Source organism: Natrix helvetica (assembly GCF_964273705.1).
Source record: "Natrix helvetica genome assembly, chromosome: 4".
Lineage (NCBI taxonomy): Eukaryota > Metazoa > Chordata > Lepidosauria > Squamata > Natricidae > Natrix > Natrix helvetica.
Window position 1 is genome coordinate 15319851 of NC_138550.1, and position 27002 is coordinate 15346852.

Consider the following 27002-nt stretch of genomic DNA (forward strand, 5'->3'; position numbering starts at 1 on the left):
TATTCTCCTTATGTACACTGAGGGCATATGCACCAAAGACAAATTCATTGTGTGTCCAATCACAGTTGGCCAATAAAGAATTCTATTCTGTTCTGTTCTATTCTGTTCGTTCTCCACTTTATTCTATTCTATTCTCTACTTTATTCTATTCTCTACTTTATTCTATTCTCTACTTTATTCTATTCTCTACTTTATTCTATTCTATTCTCTACTTCTTTATTCTATTCTATTCTCTACTTTATTCTATTCTCTACCTTATTCTATTCTATTCTGTTCTCTACTTCTTTATTCTATTCTATTCTCTTGCTTTCAGGATTGAGCCAAGTAGGTTGGTTTATTAAAATCAAACACAAAACTATTAATCCATTGAATCATTTCTTCAACTAACCTAATATTGTCTGCTTGGACTGGCAGCTCCTTTCTATGGCTTTGCTTAGCTTTTCTTGACTATCTTTAAACCAGAGGTGCTGAATGACGTCTGAACAAAAGGCATGCACCTCACACCATCATCCTATAGACCCGCCCATCCAAATAAATCTTAGAAGCCTAAAAAGTCATATCTGTTGTACATGGGAGATAACATCTCAGCAGAAATGCTAGGACAGTAGAACATACCTTTCATCTCGGAATGGATGGAGTATGAAGACAGGAAGAGCTAATCCAAGGTTTAGAAACTGAAGGCAGAGCCCCAATCGCAGAGATGTTCTTAAACGATGCTTCAGCATCAATCAGTAGCTCTGTAAGAAGGCCCATCGCAAGAGGAATGGAGTATTTATCCTCCCTCCGTGGAAGACGGCAGTCCAATTAAGGGAGTGGTGAACTATGCACTCTGATGGTGATAAGTGTATCAGCATATGCTATTGCCGGTGGGAATAGCAGCGCAATAACTGCAAGATGCTAAGAGCTAAGGCAATCCTTGGAGAACAGTAACCAATACTTGGATAATGTCAGAAGAAATACCCATCTAACTGCATTTCATTATGTTTGGTACCACAAGGCTAATTGGCTGCCTGCTGATAACACACAATGCTTTTTTTTAAGCAATGCATATGGTTGCAATTCTGTATGGACAGCATTATTGATTTTGTTCTAACAGAATTTTGGTATAGGAATCCTTGAGAATCCCATTTTCATTTTTATTTTCAAACATTCTCTAGCAAATATCCAAAGGCATGTGGGGTACACTAATACGATATTTAACTGCACCTATTCAATATTCAATACAAGAATTCAAAATCTTACTCATTGTAAGATGAGACGGTGGCTAAGTTCATACACAATAAGCATTGATATACTGTTATGCTGTCCAAATGATTCCAAATGAGTTAATCATGTAAGCCATATTTTAGTTCACTTGCTTTGGCTTGTGGTTTTGATACTAACACAATGGTTTGTTACCATCTGTGGGATGCAGCTGTACAGTTTTTTTATGCCTTACATAACTTTTTCATCTTGCACCGTTGACTTAGAATTCATGAAGCACCAGTTTACATTTATGATTCAACACGTTTTCTATTTTTATTTACTAATATTAGCCTGAAAACAATTAAACTTCTTTAATTGTTCTGTGTTTAACATTTCTGAAAACCTTTAACACGTTATTTTAAGGAAACAAGTCACTTCTCGCAGCTCTTCCTGACATTTCTAATATAGGTAAATCAGCTATAGTATTTTCCTAACATTTATACATTGGTTAATTATTAGAAAATTACTCAGAATAACTTCCTTCTTTGATTGGTACCTATTTTCTCTTAATCTATGTCCATAGTCCCCAACATACAACCAACATTGGGGCCAGGATTTCCATTGCTAAACAAGGCAGTTGCTAAGTGAGTCACACCCAATTGATCCTTTTTGCACAACTGTTAAGTGAATACTGCGGTTAAATGAGTCACGTGATGGGTAAGTGAATCTGGCTTCCGCCACGGATTTTGCTTGTCCGAAACCAGCTGGGAAGGTCACAAATGGTGATCACATGACCCTAGAACCCTGCAACCATCGCAAATACATGTAAATTGTCAGGTTCCAGAATTTAGGTCATGTGACCATGCAGACACTGCAACAGTTGTTAGTGCAAAACGAGACATACCATATTTTTCAGAGTATGAGATGTACTTCCCCCCTCTCCCTAAAAGAGGCTGAAAATTTGGGTGCAGCTTATACTCTGAATGTAACCCCACCCACCCACTGGCCCCCATTCTTCGGCCTCCGCACGTCCTCTTCCTGGCTGCAGACATTGCCAGAGACAATGGCTTGAGTTTTGGGGCTGTGCGCCTTGTGTTTTCAGCCTCCAAACACTCTGTTTGAGACCCGTTCAAGGCTGCTGGAATTGGCAGAACACATCACCACTGATCGCTACCTTCGCGCATCACGTTTTCAGCCTGCTCATGCTCCATTTATGGCCTCTGCGCATCGTGTTTTTGCGCCCGCACCCGTTCACAACCAGCAAACTAATGTGCTAAAGTTGACCAAGTTAAGGACACTAGCCAAATGAATACCTGGTAGGCAAAGGCAGATTTTTTTTTCCTATTTTCCTCCCTGAAAACCAATGTGCGTCTTATGCTCCGGAGCATCTTATACTCCGAAAAATATGGTAAATAATTACCAGATAAAAAGAATAAGTGCCTTAATATTTACAATCTACATTATGAATATCCATCTATATCAAAAGGCATAGAACTTTCAGAACCAATTGGAATCACTATGAGTAATTAGAATGGAGAGACCCAAAAGGAGAGGGGTTTGTTATTCCACTTTAGCGATAGCGATAGCATTTAGACTTCTATACTGCCCCATAGCACTCTCTGTGTGGCTTACTCTATAAGCATATTTGCTTATTGCATATTGTTCCCAACAATCTGAGTTCTGGGTTTAATCCACTTATGTATCTACAGAGGAATAGAGATGGAACATAGGACACCCACAAGCCCTACTGTATTCTGCATCATGAAGGAATCAATTTGATGGATGGGATGAAGTGTCCAACAGTAATAACATGCCTGGATCTCTATTCCTGCTGGGAGTCAGTGACGTGCGGTGAGGTTTATGGCTGGTGAGGCTGGTGATGTCATCAGAAAGGTGGGGAATTCTTAATAAGGCGCCGGCCACGACTCGGTTTCCAGGGTCCTTTCGTGAGTGAGCTGGCAGGGAAACGGTAGCCGATGGTCCAAAAACTCCATCGCACTTTCTGCTTTCGCGAGCAACTTCCCGTAAACCTGCCATTGCTCAGTGCGAGGAAGGGAGCTGCTCGCGCATGTGCATTCGCCCTGGAACATGAGCTCTGGCATCAGAACCCGACAGAAGGTGGGAAATGGGACCACGTGTGCAGGAGGGAAGCTGAGGCTAGAGGAGCCTCCTGCACCTCCCTCTGTCCTGCACATGTGGCCCCATTCCCCGCCTTCCTTGAGTCAACATGAAGGGGACCACAGCTCACGCAGTCCCATTCCCGGAGGCTCCTCAGCGCCTTTTCCCTTTCCCCTTTTTTTTTCATGATGAGAGCGGTGAGGCTCTGCCTCCCCTAACCGCACGTCCCTGCTGGGAGTTGATGTCCATACACCTTTAAAGTTGTCAAGGTTGAGAAACACTGACCAAGAGAGTACAGGTGAAACTCGAAAAATTGGAATATCGTGCAACGTTCATTTATTTCAGTAATGCAACTTAAAAGGTGAAAGTAATATACGAGATGAGACTCATTACATTCAAAGCAAGGTAGTTCAAGCTGTGGTCCGATATTGTTCTATGTACAATCCTTGTTTTATTGATTGCATGTAATATTCTAATTTTCTGAGATTGTAGATTTGGGGTTTTCATGAGCTGTAAGCCATAATCATCACAATTATGACAAATCACGGCTTGAACTATCTTGCTTTGCATGTAATGAGTCTATCTCATATATTAGTTTCACGTTTTAACTCGCATTACTGAAATAAATGAACTTTTGCACGATATTCTAATTTTTTGAGTTTCACCTGTAATTCTCAAAGTTTTGATTCCTTTGTTCCCAATGATTTCATGAATGAGATAAACATAAAGCTGTAAGTTTATTAGGTCCCCTTCCTTTCAGCCTTCAAGAAAGTAATCAAGACCTTTTTTTTTTACCCAGGCACTGGTGCAAAGTGAGGGTGTTTTACATTTGTTCTTACCTCCTCCCACTTATGACTGCAGGACTTTGTTGCTTGTATCCTTACGATTTATACTGATATTGTTTCCTGATTGCTTATTTGTACCCTATGACTAACATTAAGTGTTGTACCTTATGATTCTTCATGAATGTATATTTTCATCTCTTTTTATGTACACTGAAAGCATATGCACCAAAGGCAAATTCCTTGTGTGTCCAATCACACTTGGCCAATAAAGAATTCTATTCCATTCTTGGAGCATCCCAAAGGGATAAACAAGGTGCTGGGTTTTGTTCTTGTTTTATGTTTTTAATTTGAGATTTTACTGTTATGGTAATTGCCCAGAGTTGTGTTTGAAGATGGGCAACCACATAGCAAGAGCAAGAGCACTTAGACTTATATATCGCTTCACAATGGTTTACAGCCCTCTCTAAGCAGTTTACAGAGTCAGCATATTGTCCCCAACAATCTGGGTCCTCATTTTACCCACCTCGGAAGGATGGAAGGCTGAGTCAACCTTGAGCCTGGTGAGATTCGAACTGCCAAATTGCAGGCAGCTAGCAGTCAGTAGAAGTAACCTGTAGTACCGCATTCTAACCACTGCACCATCGTAGCTCATTAAATCTTTTAAATCAATAAATAAATCTAAAATCAGAGCCTAAACATTTGAACAGTTTCTTTTAAAACTGGTACAAAATGGGTGCTAAGTTTAAAAATGTGCAGTACTTCAATTACTGTAAACCGGAATATTGGGGTTTTTTTTTCCTTTCTCTTCCCCCAAATAATGTTAGAATGCAAATCATTCCCATGTAGAGTGGTGAGTGCATTTCACTTTATGCTAAATGAAATTGAGATTTCTATTTGATACTGTAGGCCTAAAAACTGCTGTTTATTTCAACTTGTATCCCGGAAGTATGTGATTATAAAGTTTCCTTGATGGAAAAGGAAGTCAAAAGCAGCCAAACAAGCAGAAATGGTTCTGGATTTGGACCATTAGCAGCCATATAACTGTATGTGATAAAAGTATCTCTTAACAAGCTCCCTAGCGATTGTCATCCATTCTAACAAATGGGCATTTATGTTTTTTTCACTTAAAGCTGAGAAAACATTATTAAAGGCATGAAATTATTTACATAGTGTAGCTATGGCAGAACTGAATGTGGAGAAAATCTCCGCTAAAAGCCTTGGTTTTAGTGACTTTTTCTTTCAAACATTAAAAAGCCCAAGAAGAAATGTTGATAGATATGGCACTAAAGACAATGTGAAAGGCAGAGGGAGCTTCCTTAATATCCTTATTTATATATCCCATCATCAGTAACATTTCAGCAATTATCTAGTACTTTTAGTAGAAGTTTTAGCTGATTACAAACACAGAGGAAGGTTAGGTAATTACTTTCATTATATCACTGCAAATTATTGTAATGCTTTCATTTCTTTGATGTGGAAAAGCCCAGGGAGATGCATTACATGCAAGATATATTACAAGATACGTTGCTACTTCTGACTGGCAACCTTTTATGGGTTTTTGCTGACACCAGAACTGAAATATTGAAATGTTTTTTGGATTTGTTTAGCTAAGAGATGGGATGAAGAGATAATTGTTTGTAATCCTAGATGGTGAAGTGTCACTAAATTTGTTTACGCTTGTGATGAAGTTTGGAAGTCAACCCCCCCCCCCCCCCACACACACATATCTGTATTATATTCTTGCTCTTTCATTTCTTTGTTCCTTCTTTTGCACTTTTTATTCTTTCTGTTTTCTTTTCTTTTAGTCAGTGATGGTGAATCTTTTCGGCATCGGCTCATCAGGACCACAACCCGGAAGAGGAGCTGCCAGTTTCTGGTGCACACATACGCTAGTCTTCCGGTTACTGGTGTGCATGCATGTGCAACAATCTGCTGTCCAGTGCAAATGCGCACACAGGAAACTGGAAGGCCAGATCTTCCGGTTCCTGGCACTAAAGCGTGCACGAAGGGCAGCTGATTGTCACATGCATGCGTCCCAAATACCCAGAAGAGGAATGGGTGATGCCGTGCATGCCAGGCGACATGGCTCTGCATGCCACTTTGGACACGTGTGCCATATGTTCACCATACAGCTTTAATCTGTATTATACTTTACCATTATAACAAAAGTTCTTAAAGGGAGGGAGGAAGAGAGAAAACATTTTTCCGGTATGCCTCAGATACTAGTTGAACAGTACAATAATTCACTGACTTCTGCTGAAAAGTTAATATTACTGATTTCCTCCGAGATTGATGCAATACAGAGGTTGTATTCAGCAGGTTCTGACCAGTTCTGGAGAACCGGTAACGGAAGTTTTGAGTAGTTTGGAGAACTGGTAAATACCACCTCTGACTGGCCCCACCCCATCTATTCTCTGCCTCCCGAATCTCTGCTGATTGGGAGGAAATAGGGATTTTGCAGTTACCTTCCCCTGCCATGCCTACCAAGCCACGCCCCAGAACTGGTAGTAAAAAAAAAGAGTCCCACTACTGATGCAATATCAAACCAAGTTTAGAAATTATCAGGCTATAGAGGTCAGGTGAAAGAGAGAATGTGCAAGTTCAGACTTTTTGCATTTGTTCTCTTATTAACAAACCATAGTACTTCCATTTTGCCTGTAATGTGAAACAATAGTTTGTGGTTACCAGGCAAAGGGAAGGAGAAACCATCTTCTGGGTATAACCAGGACATTCAAGTCAGTATCCTGTCCAGAAAACACATAGGAAAAGGGCAGGATTGCAAACTCTGCATTTAGGACTTGGCAGAGATATTTAGGCAAAGGCTAAGGAAGGAAGTTTTATCTAACATTATAATGAGTTTTGGAGAAGCAACAAGCATCTAATTATTTCTAAGTGCCTCCAGATTCTCTATAATACATTCCATAAAATCTAACTAGCAGAAGATGACTTAAAGGTTTGCTCTTGGCAGACTCCTAATCCTGTTCAGAGCTAATAACACACTATGGGGTGACAGAACTCTTCACTATTTCCTAGTGCCAGATCTTCCATGCAGTGTATTTCAAACCTGTTTTACCCCTTTATAAATTTTGCTTCCCTTTGTTTACGATTACTGTCATTCATCTTTTTGAATGTTATGTCTAGTTTGCTGCAGGAAAGATGAAAACAAGAACAAGATGAAACAGGCAGTAACTGAAAGAGCTGGAGAGCAAGCAAATCTAAAGCTTTTGAAGTAACTGGTCAAATGCTTGGCTGTGGGCCATTCAATTCCATTTCATGCATCCCCCCCCCCCAAGCTTCTTAGCAAAGCATAAGCACCAAAACCACAAGAATTCTGATTTTTCTTCTTCTTCTTGATATAAATTTGTATCTGTTTTGATTTTATGGAATCACGGGCATGTATTAGAATGATGTGTGCATTGAGAGCAGCAGAAAATGTGTGTGTGTGTGTGTGTGTGTGTGTGTCAAATAAGAAAAACCTAGCGGAGTTACCAGAGAAAACTGGCTAACACCCAATGAAGTAAGTAATAGCCATAGAAGGAAATTTTCTCTCCAGAAAGAAAGTTGGATTGTATCAGACATGAAAGGATGTGGGATTAAATGGACCGCACTGCAACTCTGGACTATTTTACAACTACTCAAACAGTTGTAAAAGGTATGCAAGGGGTGAAAGATTTATCAGGACAGACACAAAAGTAGAGTTAAAACAGGTGAATAGCTTTGCATTTTGCATGAGTCAAAGCAGGGAAAGTATACAAAACGTCCATGCACACACACACACACACACACACACACACACACAGTTACAGCTTTCGTTTAATATTAAATGTCTGCATTTATTTACACAAGAAATTTATTTGCTTCCTTTATTTCTCCTTTATTTTATTGGTATCAGAATACTTTACGCCCGTGATGGTGAGCCTATGGCACATGTGCCACAGATGGCACACAGAGCCCTCTCTCCGGGCACACCAGCCATCGCCTCAGCTCAGCTCCACCACGCCTGTGCGTGTGCCTCCCACCGGCCAGCTGATTTTTGGGTCTCTGCCATGCCTGTGGAGGGGGTGCAAGTGGAAAATGGGCATGCATGTGCGGGGGGAGGCCTTTGAGGCCCAAAATGGGGTACAAGGGGGTCACGTGTGCATGTGCGGGGGGGAAAATGGGTGGGTCACACGTGCATGCTCAGGGAGGAAGGACGCGGGGAGGGAACGCGCCAGCATGGACGACGAAAAGGTTAGCCATCACTGCTCTAGGCATTAGCGTTGACTCCTGACAACTCTATGACTAGTCCCTGCAGTTTTCTTGGCAGTATTTTCGGAAGTGTTTTTGCTGGAACTTCTTTCTGAATGTTGACATAGAGCAGAGTTGTCAAACTCAATTTCATTGAGGACTGCATCAGGATTGGGTTTGACCTCACAGGGATGGGTGGGGAGAGGACATGGCCAGGTGGCTTGGCCATCTCCAAGTCTCTCATCGAGGCTTCGTTTTCAGCAGCGGCAGCCTCCTGCAGCCCTCTGCCAGCGAAAACAGCCAAAAGTAATGTTTGGATAGGCAAATATTGCGCAAACTTTATTTTGAATCCATGCACTGAATGCAGTGTACCAAATAGCTTCTTCTACAATTCTATTAGATTTACTTTTGTCCATGATGGGAAACAAAGTTCATTAACTGCTATGTCTTGTTTTCTTGTTGCCAGACAAATGTAGTTAATGCATTTTTTTTAAAAAAAACAGAAGTTTACAAAAATGAACACTATTAGGTTAAGTAATACGGTTCTAATGCACATATTATAATAAAATATGGGCCTAATTTTCCAACCCACCCAAGCAGAAGTTTCTGCAAGTAGCATAGTAACTAATTTAATGGGATAAATATTAGTTTCACAATAAAAGATTACAATAATTTGGTTTTCACATTTCCTCTCTGTATATGTGCTCTTGTTGTATATTAGATTTGCAATACAGTGATAGGATTGAGAAATACATACCAAGACATGCTAATAGCAATTTTTCTAAGAATTAGAGGATAGCAGTTATCTTCTCAGTAGTCTATAATGTTGATATGGAAGTACGATAAAATAACTATATATTTTCTACCATATTTGCACCCAAAGCAATTCCAGGAGTTTTTCCATTCAGGTCTTACATTTCCTCAGATCGTTGTAAATTAGCATGGCTTGCAATTAGTAAAAATACTTGATTCTCTTTTTGTGGCTGCTATTGTACCGTTGTAATTTTTCTCTAGAGCAGGGGTGTCCAAACTTGGGAACTTTAAGACTTGTGGACTTCAACTCCCAGAATTCCCCAGACAGCCATGCTGTCTGGGGAATTCTGGGAGTTGAAGTCCACAAGTCTTAAAGTTCCCAAGTTTGGACACCCCTGCTCTAGACATTGTCCATTTGTTTTATATTTTTTCACAAAACTAACCCTCTTTACTTCCACAATGCTTTAAATTTTTCCTGAAATGGTCTCTAGGAAACTATTCAATCAAAGGCTCCAGAAATGGATTATGCTACAAACACATTTTACCCAAAGTCATTCACCATGCTTTCCAAAAGAAAAAAAAACAATTAAAAATGCTTTATTGAAACTACTACACAAAACCAAAGTATCACATACTAGGAAAAATATCTAAGACTTTATTTAACAGTCCACTCCAGAATAACATAATGACAATAGACCCAATACTTTAAAAAAATGAGTAAGGGATCAGTGCTTAGCACTAATAGTTGCCTGTCCTTTTAGTGGAGGGTTATAGTGAAAACACAGTGTACCCGTTTCAGAAAGGGAAAATGTAAATTGATTATTGGGTAGTTTATAAAGACCATTTGTATGATAAGAGGGGAAAAATAATTGTTACATAACAATAACACTCATATTAATGTCTTTAATAGTTGTGTCAAATTTCTCCCAGCACAGCTTCTAAGCATGAGAAACTTCACCTGCCAAAAATTTTTGATCTGCATGATTAAAACCATCGTAACCATGGTATAATTCTAAATGCCTCATGCTGAACTAAATAGAAGAGGAAGACTGTTATATTGTCTCTTATGAGCAGATTTTTGGCCTGGGCCAACTTAGACAATTACAAAACAAGTATAAAGAACATCACAATAGAAGATATATCACAAGAAATAATGACAATGGCCCAGTGGTGGGATTCAAATTTTTTTACTACCGGTTCTGTGGGCGTGGCGTGTTAGGCATGGCTTGGTGGGCATGACAAGGGAAGGTTATTGCAAAATCACCATTTCCTCCCAATCAGCTGGGACTTGGGAGGCAGAAAATAGATGGGGGTGGGGTGGCATTTACTTGTTCTTCAAACTACTCAAAATTTCTGCTACCGGTTTTCCAGAACTGGTCAGAACCTGCTGAATATCACCTCTGCAATGGCCAGATCTAGACATCATACTAAGTTACTCTGAAGCTTGCTTGGTATTGGCTTAGATCTTGATCTTGTGATTGGTGCACCATGATTTATGATGTATAAATAATGGATGGATGGATGGATGGATGGATGGATGGATGGATGGATGGGAGGGAGGGAGGGAGGGAGGGAGGAAGCCAGCAAGAAAGCAAGCAAGCAATCTTCTCCCAACTCGTGGCTATATAAATATTGTATTGTTCTGTATTTCCTGGTAGAATAATAAAGGTGTAAGAATTCTGAAAACTTCAGTCCAGATACATGTGGAGGATGCCAAACTGGGATGAAGATGTCTGACATAAGATTTTTTTAAAAAATTAATATGGAATAACTATGCTTTGCATAATTCTTATTGTAAGCCATTTAGACAATATTCAAATGTATATTGCCTGAAAAATCTAGATTATTGAGTGATGGGAAATAAGGAAGACATTATTTTCTAGTTAAATAATACAAGCTTATAATGAAATTGATCAATATATTAAATTTCTTTGGATTGGTAAAGAAACATGGAAATTTGTTATTCTGGAAAGTCAGGCAGAAAAATGAGCTTAGTAAAATTATAAAAACTTGGTACTACTAAATGTTTTCTTCTAAAATATTACTTACGCTTCCAAAATTATTTGCTAAATTACATCTTTAGAGGGAGGAAATGACTGATTTTGATTTTGTTTGATTGCTTCATGATTATAAAACAGATATAACTTTGCAGATTTGGCATCTGTTGTCCAAGCCACTTTGAAATGAATAGGAATTGTGCATTACTATAGCCTGGGGTTGAAGTAGCAAATAATAATAATAATTTTTTAAAAACCAGTGGGCAGAAGATATGAGCCATGCACTCTGTAACATCAGAAAAGATTTTTGAACCTATTTTCTAAATAAACAAATTGCTTTTTCTGTTCAAAGTTGATTCATTATTGAAACATTTATGAAGAAATAAAAATCAGCAGTGCAAAAATATGGTTACAGTTTGCTATAGATATACCGTATTTCTCAAATTCTCAAATGTATCCATTAAGGCTTCAGAGTTAAGTGTGTATTATTTAGAGATAAGTACAAATTAGCCATGCTAATTGCAAAAGTCAAGTATAGCAGGGCGTTTCACTTACTTCATTTTCTTATGCTAGAATTTATAATTAAGTTTTGTTTTAGTGTATGGTTAGGTCGCTTCTCTTGGGATTATATATGGAGATTTCGGTTTAATCCCCATGTTGAGGAATGAAATGTTTCTTTACAAAAGAGTAAAATGAATAACTTAATATATCCAAATGCCTTCATTTCTTATTAATGACCTCTATACTAAATGATATCCACCTTGTGTAACCATAATAGTATCACTAGTAATAGAACATGATAATTCATGGTAGTTTAGAATTTTGGAGAATTGGAAAGACTGCTACAGTGTTTTTCCCTGGATATATCTGGTGTCAGGCCTGCAGTCGGTTCCTTTTGGGATCTTTGGCCTGCCACACTAATATTCTATTCTACCATGCTGTTTCATTAGGGGAGTAGTAAGAAGTAGAATGTGTTGTTGTCAAAATTAAAAAATCCTTTCTAGAATCCAAGCCCGTCCTTTGTTTCTACACCTGTGCACCTGACTGGAACTGGATGGGTGGAACTGCCAGCATGGCAGTGGAAGATTGGACCATGTGATGGACTTGTGGATGTGGGGGCAAGATCATGAACTTTTAACTGGGTGGGGAAAACCGGGAAGCTTTCCGATTTCGGTTTTCACAGATGTGCCAACATGACTCTCTTAATAAATTGGAACTTTGAGCAATACTTTGCCTTGGACTCTGATTTAATTTTGGATGTTATTTGGAACCCTGACATCTAGTAGATTCAAAAGTACAACAAGGTCATTTTAAATTGTGAATACACCGTATTTTTCGGAGTATAAGATGCACCGGAGTATAAGACACACCAAGGTTTTGAAGAAGCAAATTTTAAAAAAGTTTTTGCACTCTGCAAACCTCCCAAAAATGGCCCGTTGTTTGCAAAAACGGGCCCGTATTTTTTTCAAAAAAAAAGGACATGAATATCGCTTAGGAGGCTTGTAGCAGGTTCCTGGGAGGGGCTGAAAATGAGCAAAAAACGGCCCGTTTTTTTGTGAAAATGGACCCGTTTTTTGCAAAAAAAGGCCATTAGGAAGCTTAACGAGTGCTCCTGGGGGCTGGGGGGGGGACAAAATTGAGCCAACAATGGCCCATTCTTTGCCCATTTCTGCCCTCTCCAGCCCCCAGGAGCTCTCTGAAGGCTTCCTACAAGCTGTGCACAGCCATTTTGGTGAAGGGGGCGGGGTTTCAGGAGGCAAAAAAAATGCTGTATTCAGTGTATAAAACACACTCAGATTTTCAGCCTCTTTTTTGAGGGAAAAAGGTGCATCTTATATTCTGAAAAATATGTAATAATGTAAGAGAACTTTTTATGGCGATGAAACTGTATAGCACTTTAGAACAGTGGTCTCCAACCTTCTGGGCACTGGATCTGTAGAGAGAGGTTTTTATGCGGACTGGAGAGGGCGTGGCTTCACACGCTGTCCGCATTCCATGGATGGCGCTTTGTTTGTTTCTGGCATGCCACGGCCCGGTGCCACTCTGGATTTCTGCCCCAAAATCCCGCTCTAATAGTGCCACAAATTGAAGTTGTGGAACCAATTTGATCTAATGGTTAAGGCATCAGGCGAAAATATATAAAATATAATATAAGGCATCAGTCACTCTCTCTCAGACCAACTTATCTCACAGGACTGTTGTGGAGAAAATAGGAGGAGGAAGGAATATTAGGTCTGTTCGCTGCCTTGAATTACTTATATAAAAATAATAAAGGCAGGATAAAAATAACTAAATAAAAAATCAATTATGGAGATATCATATGAAGCTACTCTAATAAGACAACTCCGTATGAAGCTACTATCTAGATCCATATTGCCCACTGTAGGAGGGGCTTCTTAGGCAGTATTATGCAAAAATCTACTGCAAACATCCCCATTATTGGTGAACAGAGAATATCTTGGTGTTGAACCCCATAAGTCTTTGAGAAAAGGGTCAGAAAGTTTGCAAAAATAGAAATGTGAGATCCAAATTGAAAAGTAAGTACTCTTGCTGCAGGGATTATAGCAAAATTTCATCCCAATAAAGTTTGCTAAAATAAATTTTATGAGATTTGGGAGTTGGGGGGAATCAATTCAGGAAGCTACCCGAAGATGTCTTCCAGAACAGGTCACCGAGAATTAAGAAAGCTGACTTCATCTAGAGATATTGCAAAGTCGATCTCTGATCTTCTGTATGGAAAACGTGATTTCCCAGACTACAGATTCCATACTTCTCATACCACATAAAATGATATTGGGGGAGAGAAAAGAGGTTTAATAGCTAGGTGTGTGCTATACATCACATGGTGTATGGGATGAGTGAGATTCCAGCTGCATGAATTTCTGGATAGTTTGAAGAGGGTATTGGCTTTAAGCCTCAGTCCCCAGCTGCACAATGAGAATAACAATATAACTCAAACCAATGGGATTACAAGAATGAGAAACCTTCATAACAACTTTATAAATGCTGGGGAGAATGTATGGGTGATTTATACAGTTGAAATGTAATGTGTTAAGTATGCGAAATATTTATTACCATTATTACTATAAAGATCATCAGTAAAGATACAAAAAATAACCGTGTATATTTTTCTTTGTATAAATAATACATAAGCAAACTAACATAATAGATTAGGGGTGTCAAACTCATTGTGTCACATTGTCATCACGTGATGTATCATGACTTCCCCCCTTCGCTAAAATGGGAGTGGGCATGGCCAGCACATTAACGCCTCTGGCTTGCAAGCCACAAGTTTGACACCCTTGTAATAGATAATGGTTACCTGAAAAAGTATGGTCATTATTTCATTTCAAAGCATTAATTCCATTAAATGTACAGAAAAGGAGTACGTAGGTCTATTATTAAATTTAATGTCATCATCTCAATGTATTAAAAAAATCAATCATTTATTATAATAACTTGACTACCCAATGCTTTTTTTAAAAAATATTTAAGCCACTTACTAAAGCTAAACCATGATTTAAGCTATTAAAGAAGCATCTCATGATCAACATGGTAAACAACCAGTAACCAGTTTCTCAGTAAGATTGATAATCTGTCTGTCTGTCTGTCTGTCTGAGTGTCTGTCTGTCTGTCTATGTCTGTCTGTCTGTCTGTCTGTCTGTCTATCTATCTATCTATCTATCTATCTATCTATCATCTATCTATCTAATTTAATCTAATCTAATCTAATCTAATCTACCAGGCAATTTATTAAGGGAAAAAATTATTCTGTTCTGTTTTTTCACATTCCTACTTGCCAAGTCTACAGAGTACTGGAATATTGTGTTCGAACCAGATGGCTTAATGCTACAATCATTCCTCCTCCTCCTCTTCCTTCTTATTTATTTAGTACATTGCTCTGATTCTATGTAAGATTTATTTTCCACCTCTATCATATCTATTTTCTTTCCATCCTACTTGGTCTCACTTTTTTAGATTTTCTCCATTTCAGAATTTCACCTGCACTAATTGTCTCTCCTCCTCCATTTCAACCTTTCCCACTCTTTTTTCACTCACTTTTGCTATCCTGTTTCTGTCCTTAACATTATCATTATTTTTTCTAAATTTCCAGTACAGAACTTTATAGGGTCCTAATGCCTTGCTTGCTTCTTTGTTAAAAAATATCCCAGATTTTACTTCAGACTTCCTGAATTAGATTCCTGAACTAGAAATACTCAAAACATACCACTGAAATCAACCAAACAAATAGGCAATGACTCAGTGGAGATCCAATGTGTTTTAATAAATGATTTGCACTTTCATCTATTATTTATTTTGTATTCAATAAATTTATATTCTGCTTTTACTGTGGATTTAATGACAGCATCTATATGCTTATTTCATTTGTTTGTTTGTTTGTTTGTTTGTTTGTTTATGTACACTGCCCAATGTAAATACAATAAAACAAAACAAGGAATAAAAAATGGCAAATGAAAAACAAAAACAAAAAAGGCAGCAACAAAATATACATATTCCCTGGAGGAGATTATATATATATATATCCTAACCAAATAGGTGGACAAAGAGCCAAGTGTCAAACTACTAGGATGGCCAATTTGCCATGGTCAACTCACTGTGGGACAATGAGCCACAGGACATGAGTTACACTAATATTGAAGAAATAATCCACTAGAATCATTAATGAAAGGATGCAAAGGGAGGGGCAAAGAGAAATGTGAATGACAAACATTAAAATATGCTACATTTTAAATTCTAATTTAAATAATTAAGTTGAATTGTTGAATTGTCCCATGGTTTGAGTTGGCCATGGTTAGCTGGCCATGGCGAGTTGGCTGCAGCAAGTTATCCCATTCCGGCACCAAAAGGATGGGGCCTCCCCAATCTCAAGAGGAAAACTCATTCTAGAAGGCAGATGCTGCAACAGTGAATAAACCAAGAGCTCTCCAACCCTGCATGTATGCCCCAATGGTGGGTTACGACCCAGTACGGGCATACCAGTGCCTGCCGGGAGCACCAGGTACCATTCCGGTATGGTGCTCCAGAGGGCCCAACCACCCGCCCATGCTCCTTACCAGTATTTGAGGTTTTCAGGGCTTCCGCACATGCTCACGGAACATACGGTGCCTGTGCAACACTCCACCGAGCAGCTGGACCGTCGTGGAGACATCGCAGAGCATTGCATGCGTTAAGTACACATGCGCACACTACATGCTTGTGAGCACGTTAATGTGGTGGATGCCCAGCCCCAATGCACCATACCAGTTGCAACAGGATCCAGAACCCACCACTGGTATGCCCATAACTGTCCATGTCATTGTATTCTTGGACCATTTGAAGCATCTGGAAGATCTTCAAAAACATGTAGGGTGTAATGCAGGGTGTGTTACATTAATCAAGCAAAATGTTTCCTCTGCATTCTTTCATCATGGTCAGACAGAAATCAGTGGGTCTGAAGCACCTAACCAAAAAAGACATACTAGCATATTTGCTTATTTGTATAGTCTAGGATGCTTTATCTGGGTGATTTAGGATTAGAATGTTGGCTTTGGACCAAGGAACCTGAATTCTTATTCGTCAAAGAAAATATGTGTTATTATTGATGATAATGATGATGATGATGATGATGATGATGATGATTAGCAGTGGAGCAACAGTGATTTTTAAATGTTCATATTACTGCCTTTTTCACACTTTCATTCACACTTGTTTTATTACATGTCACGTGACGTATTGCAACATTTTTGCTTTTGCAGAGCTGGAATGGGAGTAGCATGCATGTTTATGCATCCGGCTCATGGGCTGCCAGTTTGACAGGCCTGTTATAGGTCATCTAGTCATCTAGTAATAAAACAAGTGTGAGAGTACAGAGAAAAGATAGAAAAGTCAAAAAAGGTTAATTTTGCACAACATATGTATCCATGTTTTTGTTTGGACTTATTATTATGTCGTGTGAACCCCACGAATAACAGATTATGCATCAAACCATGCTTAAGTAACTTAGCATGATGCACTAAATACTAAGTAGCCGAAGTGCCTGCTATGTAAGTGTACTATAATCCTTCCATTAGTTTTTCCAAGCAAGGATATCAAATGGGCTTTTGAGCAAATATAAATGACATTTGACATGAAGTATAACCACCCTGACACATGTGGCTGACCTCAGCATGCAGGGAAGAGTTGAACCTGGTTAGTTCTTGTATGAAGGATCCCAAGATTACAAATCATGCTGGGAAATTGAGGGGAAAAAACAGTGACCAATGGGAAACAACATCCATATTATTGCGAAACAAACAAATCTGTAACACTCAAGTTTATGTCAGGTGACACTTTATTAATTTCTATCTAGCTGTCTGTCTGTCTGTCTATCTATCTATTCGTCTATCTATTCATCTATCATCTATTTATCCACACACAAACAAAATATAAACTAAATCCACAAATATTTTTTTAAGAGCACTTGAAAGAAGAGATATGAACAGTATAACAAAAATAACAGAATAACAGACTTGGAAGGGACCTTGTAGGTCACGCGTGTCAAGCTCGATCATGTCACGTGACGTATTGCAATTAGTCATCTAGTAGGTCATCTAGTATAAATACTTGCAAAAATAGAAAAGGTTTCCTAGGGTTTGTAAAGCTTTTCAATCACCAAGTAAGCTTTCTACATAGAATATTCTAAAAGCAGAAAGCAATTTCAAAAAAACCTTCTCCATTCCCTTTCCCGGTCTATGATAGCTGTTACAATTCTCATCACTTCCAGCTAACATCTGACAGGTGGTTGAGTTGCAATCCAATGCATCAAGAATGAGCTCAAATTGAGAAAACTGGTAGTCAACCATACTCACATTCATTCTGTCTCCTATCTGATTCCAACCTCTCTAATTTATTTCCATCTTTTCCAAGGTCCACCTAATGAACTTTCAAATGAACCCAACCAATAAAATTATCATTTCTTCAATGTTCTTAAGCCCATAGATATTGGTAATTATTCTTCACATGGTCTCAAAGCGAGAGTCTTGCATATAATATTTTAACATTTGCATAATATTTAACAGAATTAAACAACTGTTCATTATTTCTTTGGAAGGGCTGTGTTATCCTGAGATGTGTACAGATGGAGGCTAAACATATCTATGTCTATGTGATGATTCAATATGAAATCCTCTACTAAACGGGATTGGATTCAATGGCCTTTTCCAATGCTGTTATTCTGAGTATCTATTCTTATAACTTTAAACTTTATCTTAATCTGCTGCCTCCTCATACCAGCACTCTAAAACTGTGCTAGGTTATATTAATATATTCTGGCAAGTTCAACTTGTATAAATCAGAGGAGATGCATAACAAAATGACTCATGTTAAAAAGTTCAAATACAAAGTTAGACTATTAGTGAGATAGAAAACATATCTCTTACAGCCATCTCTGAATATTCTAGATTCTTGTCATGCTTTCTAATATAATTATTTATTGATCTCAAGGGAGGATTATTGTATGCAAGATGTTGTGATTAAATTAAAATGCATTGGAAGCCACAATGTTTATTCTGGTTTTATTGAAAGTCCATAGAATTCAAAAGTGTGTACCATCAGATCTTAAATCCACGTGTGAACTTTGAAATTGCCACCAAATTTAGTTTTTTATGCGATTGGAGGGAAGAATTAATAACTATATGAGGGACTATTGTATTAATTTATTTTATCAATTTAATATATTTAAATATTAGTTTTTTAATTGATGTCACATTTCCTGAGTAGTTCTACCAACTTTATAAACTACTTCTTAAGCACAATAAGAGCTTTTTTAAAAAGTTGTATGCCCTTTCATGAAATTTCTCTAAATCCTAAAATCTAAATCAATTTTTATTCCTAAAATTCTACTTTTTTTTAATAATTATTTTTCTGGATTACCTACTTTAAAAATTATTCAAGATAGGACGCCAATTTAAAATAGTCCCAAACAGAACTGGTAAAAGATTAAATCTCAGTGTACTGTTCCACTAGAAGAAAATATATTTATTGAGGTATACTTCAGAACCCAGTTCAGCAGTGAAACAGAGAGGAAAGTGAGATATTGTGTCAAGATTTTGTTTTTACATGAAAAGTACTGAGATGATGGTGACCTACATCCCAAATTAAGTGTCAACATTTCACACCTTTTACTGCAGACAATGGAAGTTAGACACAGAGTAAAAGTTTATTAAGTGAAAATGCCAAAACTACTGTATATAAAATGGACCTTTTTCCCTCAAAAAAGAGGATGAAAATCTGGGTGCGTCTTATACACTGAATACAGCATTTTTGGCCTCCTGAAACCCCACCCCCTTTACAAAAATGGCTGTGCATAGCCTTTAGGAGGCTTCCAGAGTGCTCCTGGGGGCTGGGGAGGGCAGAAATGAGCAAAAGATGGACCATTTTTTGCTCGTTTTTGCCCCCCCCCCCCAGCTCCCAGGAGAACTCTACAAGCCTCCTAAAGGCTACCATAGTAAAGTAAAACATACCGTATTTTTCAGACTATAAGATGCAGAGACTTTCTGGGGATTGGGGGAAGGCAAGAATGCCTCCGTTATTGCAAAAAACAGCCCGTTTTTTGCAAAAATGGTAGGGGTGGGGCTTCGGGAGCTCAAAAATGGCTCTATTCGGTGTATAAGATGTACCAACATTTCCACACTCTTTGGGGGGGGGGGAGGTGCATCTTTTACTCCAAAAACTAAGTAACATCCAGAGGTGGGATTCTACCGGTTTGGGACAAGATCGGGTGAACTGATAACTCCAACGATCCGCAAGGTCTTGAACTTTCAACTGGATGGGGAAAACCTGGAAGCTTTCAGATGTGGGTTTTCCCAGATGTGCCAACATGGGTCTTCTAATAAATTGGTGTTTTGAGGAACTTCTTGCCTCGAGCTATTATTTCATAGAGAATGCTATTTGGAACCCCGATAGATCATTTCGTTACAATATCTGCCATCTTTATAATAGTAGGCAAGATAGTTAGGAATATGTTAAACTTGCACAAGGAAAGGAAAGGAATATGTCAAAACCTGCAGTAGCTTGCAGTCCTTCTATTCTCTACAAAGAAGAGGGGGTCAAATTACCATATTTTCCGACGTATAAGATGACTTTTTAATCCCAAAAAATAATTTCAAAAATCAGGGGTCATCTTATACGCTGGGTATAAGAAAGGCCATACCAAAAAACCAAAACAAAAGAAAAAGCAACACCGCCAAGCAAAAAGCCACACCGCCACCAGCACAGATGCAGGCCTTTCAATCAACAACCTTGGCGCTCCTTGCCTGGGCACATGGATGGATGAGCACTGGAATGGCTTAGTAAGGTCTGGCTGGCAGTCTGGAGGAGGAAGGTGCTGAGCTCAAACTACAAAAGCCTGGCAGCGCGGAGGCCTTCAGCTGGCTCGCGGGCGCCTGAAAGTAGGGGGTCATCTTATACACCCAGTCACCTTATACAGCAGAATATACAGTATTCCCCAAAGTACCAGATAGCAGGACAAGAAACAATGGTTGAAAACTAATCAAAGAGACAAGCAACCTGGAATTAAGGAGAAACTTCCTAACGGTGAGGACAATTAACCAGTGGAATAGCTTGCCTTCAGAAATGATGGGGACTCCATCACTGGAAGTTTTTAAGAAGAGACTGGACAGTCACTTATCTGAAATGGTAGGTTCTCCTTCTAAAGCGTGGGCTGGACTAGAAGACCTCCAAGGTCTAGTCTAGTCTATTTTGTATTCTATTTCATGTTCTATATCATATTCTATATCATATTCTATTCGCTGTTCTATTCTCTGCTCTGCTCTGCTCTGCTCTACTCTACTCTATTCTACAGTATCAACCAGCACCAAAGCTGTTTACCTTCTGAACTTAGACAAGGTTGGCTAGATGACACCTTAGAATTAAACACACTTTGCATCCATTTAATATATAGTTTAGCCATTGTTCACTCAAGTTCACTTTGCCCCATTAGATTTCTTTTTTTCAGAACTGGGCTCAATGAGAATTCTTATGCATCATGCCTCGTTTAGCCACCATTTGTAGTTACAAAGGTGATGAAAGAATAACTTTAAAACCAATCCTTGCATTTATAACCTTTGCAGGTCTGTAAAGGAAAGGGAAGCTGAATTAAGATCATAAGAACAGTTGTGGTTTCACATAGCAACTGCTTTGCTTAATGATTAAATTGCTGGTTCTAATTGTGGATGCTAAATGAGGACCTCTAAATAGAGTAAGGGAAGAAGAAGGGAATAGTGCCATTAGTATTCACCTTAAAGAAAGAAATCTCTGTATCCTGGTCAGCAAATGTTGTGATGATGTATTGGATGAAAGACATTGTAAGGCGGGGAAAGGACATTTGAATCAGTTTGAATCAGAACAGTGCTGATCCAAATTCTCTATCACATGATGTCCTCAGTCAGAAAGGAGTCTTCCTTCCTTTGCTTCTAGTAGCATAGCAAAAATGGTTTTTCAGCAAAGGTTAGCAAAAAGAAACTGCTGTGTCATATTCTACAGCACACCTCCAAGTCTTGCCCAAAATCTTCCAGGTTGGACAGAGTGATGAGTGGTGTCTAAATGAATAGAAGGGAATGGAATGGAATAGGAATAGGGGTGGGTGGGGTGGGAAATGTGATAGGATAGGATAGGATAGGATAGGGTAGGGTAGGGTAGGGTAAGGTAGGGTAGGGTAGGGTAGGATAGGATAGATGGGATAGAATAGGAATAGGCGTGGGGTAGGAAATGGGATAGGATAGGATAGGATAGATGGGATAGAATAGAAATAGGATAGAATAAGGAGAAGGATAGAATGAAATAGGGGCAGGGGGCAGGGGCAGAGTAGAATGGAATGGAATGAAATGAAATGGAATAGGATGGAATAGAATTCTTTATTGGCCAAGTGTTTCTTTATTGGGCATACAAGGAATTTGCCATAGTTATCATAAAAATACATTCATCATAAATCATAAGATACAACACTTAGTGATAGTCATAGGATACTAAATAAGCAATCAACATAAAACATGTTAGGAAACTAAATAAAACAATATAAATTGTAAAGATACAAGCAACAAAGTTATAGTCATACGTAGAAAAGGAGATAGGTAATAGAAAAAATGAGAAGAAAAACAGTAATGCAGCCTTACTAAATAGTTTGACAAGTGTTGTGGGAATTAGTTGTTTAGCAGAATGATGGCATGGGGGTAAAACTGTCCTTGTGTATAGGTAGGTAGGTAGGTAGGTAGGTAGGTAGGTAGGTAGATGATAGATAGATAGATAGATAGATAGATAGATAGATGATAGATAGATAGATAGATAGATAGATAGATAGATAGATAGATAGATAGATGATAGATAGATAGATATAGATGATAGATAGATGACAGATAGATGATAGATAGATATATGATAGATAGATAGATAGATAGATAGATAGATAGATAGATAGATAAGATAAATATACTTCCAACCAATTAATGATCATTAAGATTCTCACTCCTCATAACCAATTACTATGTGAGAATGCACATACAGAGTATGTATGTATGTATGTTTATATGTGTGTGTATACATACACACACACACACACACCTTCTCCTTTCTACTTTAACTATGTGCATTAAGAAGTAAACTACTGCACATATAATACCCATGGCTCTGTTTTTAAGATGGAAAAGTTCAGAGATTTGGTACTATGTTATGTAGATCAAAACCTGCAGCTTTCCTGGCTGTCATTCCCTGTCAAATACTATCTGTTGTCTTGTATTTGTCCCCTATGTTGCACTCATTCACTTTCAACTACCTGCTGCAGTTTTGTCAGCAAGCACATAAACGCAGGTTTCGTCCAACAGGTCATTCACCTCTAATGTGTCCTTGATCTACAGTAAAGGCACAGAAATTATCTACTTTTCTACTTCACATCTTGTTGTTCCACTAACACACAAATACTGCTTATCACAGATAAAGCATCTTGCAACAGATTCACCCAATGCGCAGGTATGCCAACTGGGGCAGAAATGGGTATATCAACCACTCTGCCCTAACGTCAGCATAATCATGAAACAAACTTCCAGCACTGTGGGATGGCTTTGCCATCAATATAGCAATAGAAGTGGGCTGATCAATACCTTAATTTACTTTCAAAATCATTTGGTCTTTTGCTACCATACTTTTGGAGCCTGGATTCAATGTTCTTATTGGCATTTAGCAGTTGATTATCATATCTGAGAATAAGCACAGTGGGCCACAAGGAGAAAAATGTTATATCAGATGGCACCAGCAATTGTAAGATTTCATGCTGGTCTTCTATTTTCTGCCAAGTCCAGCTCTAATTTCATCCTTGCCTTGGAGAGGTAGACATTATGTGATATTAGTGGCATGAATACAAGAGATTGGCAAACTTTTATTCTACGATGAGCCCATTCCCTCCACATCCCTAGAGATTTGCACATCCCTGTGCAAAGGGCCCCTTCTGTCCCACAACCCAACAAAGGCCACCTTCCCCACCAATCCTTATCACAAACAAACATTTTTATGGCGAGTAGGACCACTTCTCTGCCTCATTACACATGGCCTATTGCTGAGGGATTATCACCTAAGGACCATCCATAATACGCCTCAGTCTTTTATGCCTCGACAGGCAGTAAAACTAATCAGTCCAAACATAATCGCAAGAGTTGTTTCAGTATGTCTCGGGTTTTCCCATATGCTCCTATTTCCTGCACCATTGACTTTAATGGACAACAATAACGGAGAGGAAAATGCAGAGATGGGATGGAGGGAGAAGAAAATTGGAGGGTTGTCCAATGAGCACTCTGCATCCCACCAGGGCCCTTCAAGTCCCTTTAAAAGGCTTGAACAGCACATTCACAAACACACACACACACACACACCTTTCTATCACCCACACATTTTTTTCTTTGGCCACGCGTTCAGGTAGCAAACATAAACCCATCCTTTCGCATCCCCCCACGTTTCTTTGCAGCAAGCACTCCTCCTCGCCTCAAAGTTTTCTATAATTTCTCTCCAACTGCTGACAAAGCCATTTTTTTTATTAAAAAAGAGGTGGAAATGCAACAGGTGCTTCTCAGAAATGAGCGCTTCTGCCCACTATGCAGTTGTCAGACCCACTTTGAGGAGTGAAGAAAAAGGAAGCCGGGTGCTATATTGTACCCCACTCAACGCTTCCTCCCCCCCCCATCCCTACCTTAAACTTCCCCCGTTTCTTTCCCACGGCGCTTTATCAGCGTTTGGTGGCCCGCACGCATATCGGAGTGGTGGGATTCAAGTAATTTAACAATCGGTTCTCTGCCCTAATGATTTCTTCCGACAACCGGTTTGCCAAACTGCTCAGAAAGTTAACCACCGGTTCTTTCAACTGGTGGGAGCTGGCTGAATCCCACCACTGCATATGTGATTGCGAGGACAGCTTGGTCCTTAACTGCTGCATCCGTGCAACAGGCTTGCTTAGTTCTTGGCTGGCAGGGTTTAGTGTGCAGTGGGAATCCGCGCCGTTTCGGGAGTCGTGGGAAAAGTATTCGGCAAATGTAGCAAACGGGGCAATTTAGTAACCAGGTTAGGCACGTGGCGCCAACAACAGCCTGAACCGTCCCCTCAACCTGGCCCAGCACAGCCGACGCCCCCCCCCCTCCCCACTCTCTGCCCCGCGAGCCTCTTTTTTTAATTTATTCATTCGTTTTTAAAGCGGGAAACCCACTCACACGGGGTAGTAAGCGTAAGGCGCCAGGCAGTTCTCCTCACACGCTTCGGAATCCATCAGCAAATAGTCCTGGCTGTCGTTCCTGGGGGTTCCGCCGACCGGCGAGCCGTTCCCCCGCGGCGCGTAGAGCTGGTTGTGATTCATGGCGCTTCCTCTGGGGAAGAGATGCGGGGGGGTCCCGGGGGAAAAAAGCCCCCCTCTTCTTCAGGAGGGCCCCAACAGGAGAAAACCCCCCCTTTCTCCCGCAATAAAATAAAATACAGGAGCGCGCGCGCCGCCCAGAGAGCAAAAGAGATACACGCGCGCGCGCGCGCGCCCGGCCGGCGTTGTTTAAAAGCAATATTATTGTTGTTGTTTTAAAAAAATGGCTCGAAGCGCTCGCCGTCTTTTCCTCCGGCTACCTGTGGCGCAGCGTCCCCATTTTAAAAGAGGGCTGGAGAAGGTCGTTTCTGCGTGTGTGTGTGGGGGGGGGAGAGCAAAGGGCGACCCCCTCAGCGGACCTTCGCGGATGTCTCCCTCGCCGGGGTCGCTTCCAGCTCCCGCACCTCAGCCCCTCCGGTCCAAAGCAGGCGGCTTTCTCCGCCTCGCCGAGCCTCCGGATAGCCACCGAGGGAGAGAGAGAGAGAGAGAGAGAGAGAAGGCGGGGGGGGGGGGGGGATAAAAAGGACGGAGTTACTATGTCAACCAGCCCTATCCCCTCTCTCTGAAAGCCATCCGTGCCCGGAGTGGCTCAACCAGCTTTTGTAAAGCCTCAACGGGTGGGGAGGGTGGGGGGGGGAGGAAAGGCAAGGCGGAGGAAGAAGGTCTTAAAAAGTTTACGCGACCGCCGCCAGCCAGAAAGCCATGCGTAGGCGGCGGAGGGCCACAGGTCCAATGGTGAAACGCCGGATAAACCAGCCCCGGCGTAATAACCACCGGCCCTTCCCACGTTTTTTTTTTCCATCTGCCCCTTCGGATCGCTTTACATCATCTTGGGCGATCACGTGAAGGAAGGGATTCCGAAGTCTTCCTACTACTTGCCTGGCGAAGAGCCTCAATCTGTGTAACTTCGTCGGCGAAGTCCCCTCGCTGCTTTTTGGGCTCGGTTTTCTCATTGAATGGAAGCTCTTGCCCCCGTCAGTTTTCTAAGTCAGCGCTTAACGCTCTTAAAGCTTTGAGTAGCGGAGGCTGGAGAAGTCCGGCGAAGTCCCTTGTTGTCTGCCCTCTCTCCGTTCCTTTTGCTCTGGAGGCATGTTTCTCTCAGGGCTGGCTACCTGGTTATGCAATGCATTTGATAAATCGGCTCCATTGGCGTTCAACAGTTAAGCAAATCTGAATGTTGCTTGGTTGAAAAGAAAAGGGAGAATCGGGGATGCAACAGGGATTGGTTACTGTGAACAGAACGGACAACTTCTGTAATGAAAATTTATTAGCATCTCCTGAAGATGGGCAAATTGGAAATGGCATTTGACTGGATGCATCACTCTTTAGAATTGGGGTTGTTTGTTGTGTTGTGCAATTAGCATCTGGCAATTGTCTATTCTGGCCGTGCTTTTCACCCACAGATAATACTTTTACCTGCAAACTCACTTGGCTTGATTATTTTAAAGCCTTGCAACAGCATTGCTGGAAAGTTTGCAGAAGGTCAGAACATCCTAAATGTCCATAAGATGGAAGAAAACTATTATTATAAGATACCAGCTGCCAACTGTTTCAGACTAAACTCAATGCCATTAGGTGAGGCTAGAAAAATGATGATTTCTGCTCCTTGTTCAGTACAGATGTCTGCAATTCACAAAGAATTAAAATGACTTCATCCAGATCTGTTCCAAAATCAATTATTTTTAGAAAGATTTTCACACATTTACAGTCTTCCTTATTTTCATATTCCATCATTTCATATGCTCTTTTTAAAAAAATGTTAAAAGGATTTTCTATTCTTTTGACTATTATAATAACGAATTATAACTTCTATACTGGTATAAAGTGTAGTTACATTTCAAGGCACTATATATACTGTGATATTGATGCAAGAAAAAGAAACAGTTTAAACTTTCAAATCAAACATGTTTTTTTCCCTTGAATTATTGTGACTGATTGTATTTGCAGAATTTCTAGCAGTTATAGGTACTGTAATGTACAGGTAGTTCTTGACTTACAAAGTTTGTTCAGTGACCAAAGTTACAACAGCAGTGGAAAAAAGTAACTTATGACTTGTTTCTCACACTTACCACT

The 27002-nt window shown here is 39.8% G+C and overlaps 1 protein-coding gene across 2 annotated transcripts in view; it reads right to left on the bottom strand.

Moving 5' to 3' along the window:
- The window catches only part of TRPC6 (transient receptor potential cation channel subfamily C member 6), an 82881-nt gene extending 56134 nt beyond the window's left edge, over nucleotides 1-26747 (bottom strand). For both annotated transcript variants that reach the window (XM_081950363.1, XM_081950362.1), the window contains exon 1: nucleotides 24790-26747. In XM_081950363.1, coding sequence (XP_081806489.1) covers nucleotides 24790-24932 — 143 coding nt within the window. In that variant the 5' untranslated portion in view covers nucleotides 24933-26747. The remainder of the gene's footprint in view (nucleotides 1-24789) is intronic.
- Nucleotides 26748-27002: the final 255 nt, after the last annotated feature.